The sequence below is a fragment of the Lytechinus variegatus genome, chromosome 16, assembly GCF_018143015.1.
Source record: "Lytechinus variegatus isolate NC3 chromosome 16, Lvar_3.0, whole genome shotgun sequence".
Classification (NCBI taxonomy): domain Eukaryota; kingdom Metazoa; phylum Echinodermata; class Echinoidea; order Temnopleuroida; family Toxopneustidae; genus Lytechinus; species Lytechinus variegatus.
Window position 1 is genome coordinate 18308815 of NC_054755.1, and position 13684 is coordinate 18322498.

The window sequence follows — 13684 nt, forward strand, 5'->3', positions numbered from 1 at the left end:
ATCTTTGAACACTGCAAACTGGACCATCGACCACTCCTTTCATTTTTGCAGATATCGAACGCGTTCGTCTCTCATTCATCGTTGGAGTCGACATCCAACACGATCTTCGCGGGGGAAAAAACCCCCAGACAATCGTCAATCAGAAGGAATTATCAAAACTCGGAAATAAACTTGTTTTCTAGGAGCGGAACAGGATCGGTTTACCAACATGGACCAGGGCTATGGCGACTATGGTGGACAACCTCGTAATGGGAACTATACCAGCGTCCATTTGGCCGAGTTCTTGGGGTCTCGGAAGATGGGACGACATGAACCGACTGCTGAAGAGGTCATGGTTACGATAAAAGGCATTGCGGGTGATTATCAAGTGAACGGGCGTAGTCCTCGGGCGTATAACATCATCGTCACCCCAACTGAAGTCATAGTGAGAGAGAAAAGTAAGCCTAATTTTCATGAATAAAAAAAAAACCTGTTAGTACCTTCATAACACTATATATATGTTCATATTGATGATTTTAATGTTTATTATATTTTCAGTTGTTATTGGGTTGTATTTGAACTAAAATGTATCTTCATTACAGCTATCAATATTAATGGTTTTAACATCTTCATCGTCATCATCATCATCATCATTATTATTATTATTATTATTAATATTATTAGGCCTATTATTATCATTATTATGATCATCACCATCATCATGAGTCCTTGTGTCGTTAATTGCATATGAATATATATAATCCACACTTCTGACGGCATGCATCTACAGTGTACTAAAGTACTACTACTACTGCTACTACTACTACTACTATTACTACTACTACTTCTGCTACTACTACTACTTCTATTACTACTACTACTACTACTACTACTATTACTACTACTTCTATTACTACTACTACTACAAATTATACTACTATACTACTACAATTACTTCTACTGCTTGTTCTATTACTTCTACTACTTCTACTACTACTACTACTCCTACTACTGCCGTTGTTGCTGCTGCAACTATTACTAGCTCTACACTACAACATCAACTACTACAACAACTATTACTACTTCTTTTTGGGTTGGTTTGGTTTTATTTACCATATGAAATACATTGCACAAGATTTGAGATTAAATATAAATATATAAACGTGCACGTGAAATATATGGATGGATCACTATATTCAGAGCCATTTATACAGTGCGTCCCAGAAAAAAACGAAACCGAGATTTACCGATTTATCATAACCTAATCACAAATAAAATGGACAAGTGACCTACCATTGTAAAGCTTAGAATCTCCTCTTTCATCTGAAATTACTGACATTACCTCATGGCACGCAAGTCGATTCAACTTAACATCAGCGACAATAAATCTTGTGTAAAATCATCAAAAATACAAGAAAGGTGAATTTGCAATGCTATTATCTCCATATTTAGGCTACTTCAAATTGAGGTGGGAAATTCTTATATGTACCAGAATTCGGCCATCATACACCTTCACCGCCATATAGTTCCAGACTGTAAAAACTGTGGTGTTAAAACTGACACCAAATAGTGTTAATAGAGGACCACATCCTGAGGTGATAAAATTACTCCCTAGAGATTGAACATAACACTAAAGAGTGTAAATGTAACAACCAAAGGTGATGTAATAACACCTATAGGTGTAAAACTAACACCACCAATTTAACACCGGTATAAAAGAACTGGTGTGGTCCTCTATGTACACCGGTTAACACCACAGTTTTTGCTGTGCACATACTCATCTTATACTTACACCTTTATACAGCATCTACTGGAAAAATACAGTTGTGTCTGCAGTCAAGTTGCCAGGTCTATCTTGTACTGTACGTTGTCTTCCTACCTTGGATAATATGCTATCTGTGCTATTTGTGCTTATGGTTATTATTTATTCACGTTTTATTTCACATTTCAACAGGGTTGCCCTTTTAGTTAGCAAACTTCCACCGATTGTTGCTATAAGCTACTGAAAGTAGACAAGCGCCAATTAGAGTCACAGAAGCTTCATGCTTGGTACACTATTCTCTTTTTGAAAGTGAGAGGTCAAAAGAAACCTTCTTTGAGGAAGGTGCGAATGAAAAAAAAATCTACAATGAGACTGATTGCCAAACAATACCAAATCAAGAAGAAGAAGAAGAATGAAACTGAATTTTTCAGACCTCTCTTTTTTTTCAAAGAAAATTACATTGTGAAACCTGTACACCATGACTGATTCTCCCGCGCTGAGGAATCAGAAGTTTTCTTTAACAACCCTTGCTCGGTTGTGCCATGGAGCATGGTTGCGCTAAGTCATGCTTGAGAGTAATAAGGGTTCTTTTAGGACTTACAGGAACAGACACCTTTCCTCTATACCCCCTCCATCTTTAACATCAACCATCAGTAGGCCCTCTCGACAATTAAATGAAAAACTTTGTGATTTCCACAGTATTGTTATAAGCTACTGAAATCCTTGCATCTCATTGGCCAAGAGCAACTTTGTCAGTGAAAATAAATGAAAAAAAATACTCAATGAAGCACTCCCTTGGTATATTTTTAACTTGTATCTCCATGCTTATTATTTGGAACAGACGTCAATGATGTCTGGTCTAATGTATATATTCTGTTAATGCATATTGATCGGTATATTGACTGGAGAATTTTCTCTACAACACAACAATTGAGCTAATAATCAAGTTTCATGACATCAATTTAACACCTTCTCACCTGACTGAACAGCAGTTAAAAATCAATTTTACACTTGTGATTTTCAGAATTCATTTCTTTTTCTATACTGTCATCAGCACAAAACATTACCTTAGATTTTCGCATGTAATATAAATATTGCAGTTAACCTTGCACATAATAGAAAAATAAAGTAATGTCGACAGCACAAAGAATCTCAAAAACTATATATTTTGTAAGAAAAGATTGTAAATCTTCACAATATATTGGAAGTAAGTCTCATCTGTAAATTTCCATCGTATAGTATTGTTCATAAGCACAAACACATGGAAATTGATAAACTTAATTGAAAAGGATCAATATTATTGGTAAGTAATGTTTGTTATTACTAAGGGCCCATGAAAAAACACTCATTATTGGTAAATGGACTCCGGAGACTAAAGATTATAAATAATGAATAAATGAATAAAAAAATAAATAAACGAATAAATAAATGAACAAATAAATAGATAAATAAATGTATGAATGAGTGAATGAATGAATAAATAAATGAATATAAAAGCAATACATGTATTTTTGGACCTACATGAATTGGCAATCGCATTTGCCAATATTAAGCGATAGCCCTACTTTGTGTAAGATTATGACCAAAGAATTTAATATTTTTACCAATCCTATTGAGAGTAATATACATGTAGGCTCACGGTTGCTCTTCTACATGAGCATATAACTCTTAAATTCCTGTAAGGTTATGATTCCGAGCATTAATGGTCAATAATAGAGCTCTGATCGCCATTATCCCCGATAATTTGGTAGGTCGCCCAAGCAGAAAAGGCATGACTTGGACACCCATTACACATTACGTATTTCAACGGTTTGTTGATTCTTTAGAGAAAGTAGATAATAATGGAAATATCTTATCGGTGGGTCTTTTCCCTTTAGATTCCGTTTTTTGGCTGGTTAGTTTTATAAGACTTTTCAAATCAAAATGACAGAAGAAAATTCGAGTTTCAATAAAAAAAAAAACGACCAGTGGTCACCTCTTTGCATCTGCTGAATCTAGATACAATCATTTAGGCCCATGACAAAGAACTCACTTTTCTTTTTTTTTTTACAAAACAGCTTAAATAACAAATGTAGCCACAATTCCAACAGAAAACATATACATCTAAATGAGCGAAATAAAGAAACAACACTAAGTTGAAGACCAAAATAGTGAATAGGACATGGTATTTTCATCTATAGAACATGTTTCAAGATAATCAAACCGTATTAGCCTGAACAATAAAAGAAGAATTATGAAATATTTACTATTATGGCAATTGATTTGGGAATACATTTTGTTCGAGAATTTGTAAAATTGATAGAATTAAATTTGTCTATATTCTTACGCATAGATTTATATACCAAGTCAGATTTTTTTCTTTCAATCCTTTTTACAAGGAAATAAATGTACTCACAGGATTTGTTCACCTCGCTTGAAGCAGGAAAAGACATTCCATTGCATTGCCACTTTCCATAGGAGGACGATAGAAATGAGCATCATTATACAATGGTTATCAAAATGGTTTACATTCAGTTGGTCCACAAGCGGTTGGTCTACACAGATGGTCTGTGGAGCGTTGTGGCCCAGTGGATTAGTCTGTGGACTATGAAACAGAGGATCGTAGGTTAGAATCCCAACCATGGCGTAATTTCCTTCAGCAAGGAATTGATCCACAATGCGCAGCACTCAACCCAGGTGAGGTAAATGGGTACCTGGCAGGTATTTATTCCTTGAAACGCAGCGCTAGGGTAATTATGCTGCAAATATACTGTAGAGCGCTTAGAGACTTCTGACAAAGTAAGTGTTAAGCGCTATATAAGCAAGTATGTTTATTATTAGTCTAGTGCCACATGTATCAAGCCTGTTCACGGTTGTAAACTGCGCACGAGCAGAAAAAGGTCATTTGAGATAAACCATGAAGGTAGCTTTCAAATTCACTGACATAGGCATTTGTGATTTGATGATTATTCATGTATTCGTTTTAAAATATTCATTTTATCACATTCAAGCTGAAAAGTAATAAATAGAGCCTTCATAATCACTGGTATTTAACAGTAGCCTAAACAATAGTAAATATGCAAAGGCAGACAATAAAACAGATTTCCAAACTTTATATCCTTGATGTATTATTCTAGTCACCTGGTCTATACAATGCCTTTTTGTTCTTAGAATTTGAATACTTTATACCGGTAAAGCTTACGCAACAACTACATTTGAAAATGATCGTGCTTATCCCAATGAAAAATCACAAAGGTCATTTGAGAAAAGTTGATCATGAGCTAACCGTGAACTGGTTTATTTGGTCTAATCTTGGTCTACACTTTACTTGGTAAAATCATCGTTTGTTTGCTTGTTATGTTTTACTTTGTCATATTATGTTTTACTATGTCATATGTTGGTCCATTAACAGTTCATCTTACCTAGATGAGTGGTGTTAGACCAAATAGCTATTAGACCAAATGGGTATAGATTGAGTGGAACGTTTTATAAGCTATATGTCAATAATGCTAAAAGTTAATGTGTAGGCGAACTGGTTGTATACGAAATCGATACAGACCCTGTAAAAAGACACCAAACGGAAAGTATAAGATTTTGGTATTTTGTATTTTTTAAATTTTATATGTATTTAATCACGGTTAAAAAGCCTGCTTTCAGCTAGAAGCAGCTTTTAAGCAAGGGCGTGGAGACTAATCGCAAATTTACCCTCCAAAGTATGAAATAAATGATAAATGCTCGATCCCTTTAGTGTCATAATGATGATACAGAGCATGGCACGTACAGATAGAATGTATGACGTTTTATTTACACCGCGAGCCGCACCTCTTTATATAATATTTTTCGTATCTTTTAATGTATAGCACAATCAGTGATGACTTAAAGGGATGGTCCAGGCTGGAGATATTCATATCTCCACAAATGGAGTAAATTCACAAAGCAAAATGCTGAAAATTTGATCAAAATCGGATAACAACGAAGTTATCGAATTTTAAAGATTTGCATTATTACGATGAAACAGTTCTAGGCATGTCTGTATGAATATTCATTAGATGGGCTGATGAGGTCATATCCCCACTTGTTCTTTTGTATTTTATTATATGGAATTAGGTGTATTCAAAAAGTTTCTATCAAGAACTAAAACAGTCCGATTGATGCCACTTTGGGTGGTAATGACTTTGGACATGATGGAAAGAAATTTTTCGAAACGATGTGCAACAATTGTATGCTTGTAAAATATTTAATGACAATTTTACTCCAGTAAATACATTATCACGATTTTAAGTTGAACCAATTACGTTATTTTGACTTGAAATACATGTATTTCCATATTATTTCAGTTGTGGACCCAGTTGTAAATTTACATGCCACCAGGCAGTGTTCAAAGATAATACTATTAAATATTACTGCCATGTAAAATAAGGCCTACAATTTGGATGAATTTATTGGACATGTTGGAAATGCTAGAGTATTCTGGGAAATAGATTAATTGCAGACGGGAGATTGAAAATTCACCGTCGCATCCTCAATGGAATGGAACAAACTCCCTCTCACATTTAGACAATCCCCAACAATTGAGTCATTTAAGAAGTTCCTTAAAACGTTTTTTTTTTCTTGTTTGAGTATTATTATTATTATAATATTTACGTGCATGTTATTTTAATTTATTTATGGCATTATACTATTTCCAATCTTGATATTTGGCAATAACTGTGGCAACGTCAAAATTGTGTTTTTCGAATGCAAATTTGGGGATAAAATGCCTTTTAAATTATGTACGTGTAAGACAAAAGATTTGCGGAATCTTAATGTGCCTGAATACCTTTCATTATTTTGAAGAGTTGAACAGTGAATGACCTTCGAACTGCCTTAGTCACTGTACTGGCCACACCCAATAGAAACCGTTCGTCAGACACAAATGTAAAGATGAGCGCAATACATGAAAAATAACGTATAGTTCTGATTACTGATTATGAGGCCTGCATTGTGTATGGTAAAAATTTACATTATATTCTTAAACCAACCCACACCCCACACTAAAAAACATTTCGGATGTCAGTGTGGAATTACATGTAGTACAAATACACATAGTGTCTGAACAAACTTACAAATTAGAAAAGGCCCTGTCCAAGTCAAAAAAGTATGTATGCCCTGTTTTTATTTGAGTAATTTGTTATAGTTATGCTGTTCTATACGGGAGTACATTATCTATTTACAGACATTTTAATAATAAGGATATTTATATTGCGCACATATCCACCTTGTTAGGTGCTCAAGGCGCTCCTATATTACCCGGCTAAGCTAGGCGTTCATAGCGCACACAGCTTCTTAAGGAATTACTTCCTACCGGTACCCATTTACCTCACCTGGGTTGAGTGCAGCACATTGTGGATCAGTTTCTTGCTGAAGGAAATTACGCCATGGCTGGGATTCGAACCCACGACCCTCTGTTTCATAGTCCGAAGACTAATCCACTGGGCCACAACGCTCCACATGTTAATTTTACATAACGATGAACATATCAAAAGTAAAATTTAATCCACACTGTTCTGGAAATCCGGCAGTACGTTTGTCTCAAGGAAACGGCGTGTGAAATATGCCTAAATATAAACAAAATATGTTTTGTCGAATTCTTTAAAATGAAATGCAATCATCATGAAAACGGTGTGCTTCGGAGCATTTCCAAGACTGTATTTGCATGCATTAAAAATAACATGAATGATATACATGTACTTAGGATTGTGGGCTAACAAGGTCGTTCATTGTTAAATGTTACATGGTGTATTAATTTTATACAATGTATGCTATTCCAATGATAATAAGCGGGGATATTTAGTTAATTTGGAGGGAATAGAAGGTAAGTGGGTGTGTATTAACATGAATGCACGACATTAGGTTCAAACAAAACTGTGCCTCCACAAAATTGTGGAGGAGCCGTGGTTTAGTGGTTCTGACTCTCGCCTTGTAAACAGAGGGTCGTGTGTTCGAATCCCACCACGGTCTGGCGTACTTTGGCAAGGCGTTAATCCACACTTTGCCACTCTCGACCCAGGTGCTAAATGGGTACCCGGTAGGATGTGAAAGTCATTGTAGCTTGTCCAGTACTGTGTGCGCCTCACCGGCGACTGACTGGAATACTCCCCAGGGAGTGGAGGATGTGCACACGTTGTGTGCGGGAATGATCCGATGACTGGGGTAATAATGTATCTGTAAAGCGCTTAGACACGTCGTTCCGATGTATTAAGCGCTATATAAAAAGCGGATTATTATTATTATGCCGTTCGAAAGTACAATCAGCGCCATATCACAAAGCTTTATAGTGTTTGATGAAAAATCTGGTATTGATAATATTGATTACATTAAATCATAATGTACAATCAATCGTATGAATCAAACTTACGATCGATCACACAATTTTGTATTACATGCCCGTGAATGACTGAGCAACCGGACATGGTGGCTCAGTGGTAGAGCGTCCGCCTCATGAACGGGAGGTCGTGGGTTCGATCCCGGGCCTAGTCATACCAAAGACTTAAACAATTAGGACCTTCTGCCTTCTTACTAGGCGCTCAGCATTTAGATTGGAGAAGGGTAATGAAAACATTATTGTGTCATGCAGGGCCCGCTGGTAGAGCAGTTTCATAACTAAAGTGGCTATACCCTGGGTAAATAAAACGTTATTATTAAATTATTATATATTGTAATTGGGACCTCAATGGTTTTTATCGTATAGCTATATTGAATATGCTGATCCTGATAATAATTTAATGTAACATAGTCTCATTACATACCACTTCTTTTACATGATTTATGAGGTTAAAAAGTAAGTCATGTTATCTTTCTTCAGGACAGTAACAAAATACTTTTTATACTGATTATACTAGGTAATTGAAAAATTGAAGTCATATTTCATTAAAAGTCGACATGAAAGTTTGGGCTCACAATGCATCTTCCTTTAAAGAACGTTAAAAAGCATGTTTAATTCAGTCACAATTTGGTGATACGATATTGACTATTTCCCATTATTGATGATAAACGTTCTCTGTCATTAAAATGTGACGCTAAATTACTTGAATACTAGAATACACTATACTCTCCCGAAGCGTTTTTACCACATTGTAGCAGAATGTGGAACTCTTGTTTCTGCCTTTTATGCATTTCAGAGCACGTTGTCGATAGTTTGCTTATGGACCTAAGTCAGTCCAGTTGGCCAGTCACATTTCAGATGGCCTATCGATACATTTGATATTTTAAAGTAGTTATGCTATCGACTGCTTGACCGTCGTTTCTTTAGCTCCGTAAGTTGACTGGATATTACTGTGTAGTCACGTGGTATTGAAAGTGAGTCGCCTTTGTGCGAAGAGAACTTCGCGTTAAAGTTCAACCTGCATAAGACAATTCTTGGCACCCGAGGATGTTTATTCTGTTCTTTTCTCACGATATCGTTACTTTTAGCGTTGTAAGTCAAAGCCAACACCACAATGTTTGATTCGTGAATGGACCGTCTGAGGAGATTATTCAATACATGTATTTTACTTCGAAGTTGACTGCCGATAAACAAAAGACCCTCTATTCACGTCTGTCATTATTAAAAAAAAATGACAAATTGGCAATTTTTTGTTTTACATGAATATAATGAAGAGATTAACTTTATTGCAGAAATTTCTACAATAATGAAAAAATCGACAATGTTATTACTAGAGTTATGTTTATAATTGTATCACAGAAAATAATCTATAATTATACCACTTGTGATGAAAAAATAAATGTGGAATAGTGAGAATTTTTTCATTATCATTTTTTATTATGACCTTTAGATACCCTTTAAGGTTTACTTCCGTCCATTTAGAATCATTTTCGAGTTAAATTTAGTAGAGTTGACTTCGTATTCATCAAGTGATGGCATAGCAATCACAGATGAAATAAGTCAGAATTTTGAGTCAAAGTCCCTCTTTTTAAATCCGAATAGAGTCGACCCCAGCGTGGTGCCATTTTCATCAAATTTGACACCAAGGATAATAATTGAGCATTGTTGGAGGAGAAAAACAAAACGGACAGAATCACCTGGAAATTGTGCACATATAAGAAGATCAGCTCGTTTTCCAGGGAATTTCCCTGGTTATATGCAAAGGGAAAATTGAGTGTCACTGTTTTCTTTCTGCAGTGGCATGGGGGCATTTTTACATGAAGATACTGTTATGTATCGTGCAACTGTGTTATACAATGAATTATCGATAAGAATCCACCAATCTGATACACTTAAAGAATTCAATAGAAAAAATACTTGGTTGATGTATATAGTCCGTGCCTGTTAGCTTCTCTCTTGCTGTACACAAGGGGGGGGGGAGAAGTGACAAAGTAGGTTTTGGTCTGATAAATTTTATTGTGGATGGAGGTGTTAATCGATGCATCCAGTTATGCATAATTATGTAATATTCTTTTTTTTCCGATATCACATTTCCTTTAGTTGCAATGTAAACTATTTTAATGTTTTTATGGACCCAACGAAAGAACAGAGTAATTATGTTAATGACTCTGTAATGGACAATCCTTTCGATAATTTTGTCTGTTCAACATATTTGCAATTCATTTTTGTTTATTTCAATTGATGCCAAATTTGTTATTTATTTATGTTGTAGGCCCTATGTATTTATGTAATGTGTTTTCTGATAATCGGAAAATGAATACACAAACAAGTCAAATTTGTCACCACTAGAAATCGCATACATTCGTAATTCCGAAGCTTCGTTATTCCGAAGGTTCAGATATTGTGAAGGTTCGTTATGCCGAAGGTTAGTATTTCCGAAGGTTCGTAAGTCCGAAAACGAAATGAGGTTCGTAATTCCGAAGGTTCGTAAGTCCGAAAACAAAGTGAGGTTCGTAATTCCGAAGGTTCGTTAATCCGAAAACGAAATGAGGTTCGTAATTCCGATGGTTCGTTAGTCCGAAACGTAATGATTAACGAACCTTATTTCGTTTTCGGATTATCGAACCTTATTCCGTTTTCGGATTATCGAACCTTCGGAATACCGAACCTTCGGAATAACGCCACAAATGTTAGGATTAACGAGCCCTTTTACGTTTTCGGATTAACGAACATCGAAGTATAAGCAATTTACGTGTTTCCGAATTACGAACCTTCGGAATTACGAAGTGTAACCGTATTCACGGTTGTGGGGAAAACACCGTGCAGTTTATTCGAAAGTTTATGAAGATTCACTTTAATGTTTGCATAGAAGTGCCAGAAAACGCCGCCCAAAGGGAAAAGTAAGTTTTATTGTCTTTCTTCCGCGGTGGCATTGGAGGTTTAAACCTCTCCTCAAGACGACAGAAAGTCATTATAGGGTGAACAATTGAGCTGGACAATTGGCCAGTGATGTGATTTGATGACTCAAGTCTCAAGAGGTTTCTCTGAAGCTGTTTTGCAGCGCATTGTTCAGCTCAAATACAAAACAGATATGTTTGATGCCATGAACTACCAGGTTAAAATCTAAGTCATACAGCGGTAACCGAAATGTATTATTTTGATCCTACACTTTAAAAAAAGGAAGGATACATGTAAATGGAATCATAAGGAAACATACTGTACATGCAAATAAAACATAAACACTTATTTTTTATGACTAATTTTCACCCAACTTTGCGTAAACTTTAAGTTTAAATAACATTATCGTTATTTATGCAATAAACATGCATGTTCCCTTGATTATGACCTAATATTGGGTATTTCTTTTACAGTGCTTTTACACTGTATAAAGGGTTACTTTACCCAATATTTTTGTAAACAAGTGCACACCTAGTTATCAATAATGCATAGGCTATAGCATTTCCATTTATTTGAAAGCAGGATAAAAGAGCATTGTAAAATGCCTTGCTCACGGCATATAGGTGCCGCGGCCGGGGCTCGAACCCCGGACTTTCCATCTATAGCCAGGCGCCTTAGACCACTCGCCAATTGCACGGCACCGTAAGATTCACTTTTGTGTTTGCACCTCGGCCACGGCACTAATATATGTCTAATCATCGATTGTTAGGCTTTACCAATATGACATAAAGAATAAGTTATTCTGTGTATTGTAGACCATACTGCATGCCTTCCAGCAAACCTGAACGATTCTGAAATCTATAATATACTAAACTCTCTTGCAGTCATTTTTTGGTACAATAATGTATTGGTATTTTCTTAAGTATCTTCATCTTTTCATATAAAATAAATTTGCAGTCCACATACAAAAGTACAAGCAAAGAGTTTGATCAAATTAACGTCATTGCATAAGATTCAATACACTATACAGTTAAAATGAACATAATGAGTGGTATTGCGAATACCATTTTTAGTGAAACCTGGGTTAACTTAGACCTCACTTCTTTGGAGTGCCAGTTGGCTAAAAATTCACCAATTTAAAATTGTTCCTATCCTGCTGCAAAATGACCTGAGCCACGGGGCAAGAAAACGAAAATGCAAACATAATTATCATTAATGAATTGAAATGAATTGATTGATGGATTCTGATTAATTATTGGCCATAATATAGAAAAAATATTATGAAGCCCAACATTCCGTAAAAGTAAGGTTTAAAATCATAGTTTAGACCAGGGTTAAACCTCGGTTTAATAATCAGTGTACCACCCATAGGCCCGTTTACTGAAGTCGGGTTTAACATAAACAATGGTCTCATTCTGGCCTAAAATTATGGGAGCCAAAAAAGCTAAACAATTCTGCTTATATTGTATATTTCTTATGTCAACTATCTTGATTTCCTTTGCTTTCATAATAAAGAAAATATTTCAGGTATCATTCTAGTAAGTTCTACATGATTTTAGTGTCAGAAGAGTTAACAATTTGTACGTGTACTAATATAGTTTTGTGCCCTAATTGGCTCTCCAGAGTTAAACCACAACTTTAAACCAGGGTTTGATTTAAACCCGAGTTCATAATACGGGCCATATAGACTTTATATTATTTTGTTACATTTCTCATGGTTACTGTCTCATTCACAGAACACACAGACATTGTGTAATTATAATGTTCAAGAAGGTACATAGAATATTGTGAAAATAATGGTAATAATAATAATTATAAAAGTATATTTACCCAGGGTAGCTACTTCAGTTCTGAAAACTGTTCTCCTAGCGGGCCCTGTTATTATTATTACCTGGCTAAGCTAGGCTACCTATTCAGGTGCACACAGCTTTTTGAGGAATTACTTCTTGTCGGTACCCATTTACATCACCTGGGTCGAGTGCAGCACACTGTGGATGAATCCCTTGCCGAAAGAAATTACGTCATGGCTGTGATTTGAACCCACGACCCCCTGTTTCAAAGTCCGTAGACTAATCCCCTGGACCACGACACTTGTATCTGCAATGGGGATTGTTTAACTTGGATAAAAAAAAACAGTATCCTATTTTTGCAAGTTATACTGAAACTTTTTTTCAACTTAATGTATAGGAGGACTTCCGTCTTTTGTCCGGGGGAAATGTACTTCGTGTATGATAAGGGTATACTGTACATAATACTTATATTGTACATATCATGCTTCTTTAGCCTCCTACTCTGTGACCAGGTTTCCCCGCATAGCTTAAAATTAGGTGAAATAATATTTTCCTTGCCGCCTTTTTCCATTTTTGAGGTGCAATGGGGCGAACGAGGTACACACCTTCAAAAAGCAGTTTGGGTGGAGTTCAAATTCAGCTTCCCATTCAGCGGCCCTGTGACAGTGACGTCACATTGTCACATTATTGTCGTGCATTATATATCAGGGGTAGGAATGCATGTCGGTCGTTTGCTTGTATCATAAATACACATGCACAATACGGAAAGAATGTACGCGATGATATTCAGGCTCTATAAAAATACCATGAAAAGCGAGGTTTGTTTGAGGAGCCTATTGTCAGTCTATTTTCGATGTAATGTTATGTATTTTTTTTCATTTTGAAGGCAAGTAATCACGATAATGACCTGGA

The 13684-nt window shown here is 35.7% G+C and overlaps 1 protein-coding gene across 1 annotated transcript in view; it reads left to right on the plus strand.

The window, feature by feature from the left end:
• Positions 1-208: 208 nt before the first annotated feature.
• The window catches only part of LOC121430257, a 44965-nt gene continuing 31489 nt past the window's right edge, over positions 209-13684 (plus strand). Inside the window, exon 1 of the mRNA XM_041627534.1 lies at positions 209-424. Within this exon, the coding sequence (XP_041483468.1) occupies positions 209-424 (216 nt within the window). The remainder of the gene's footprint in view (positions 425-13684) is intronic.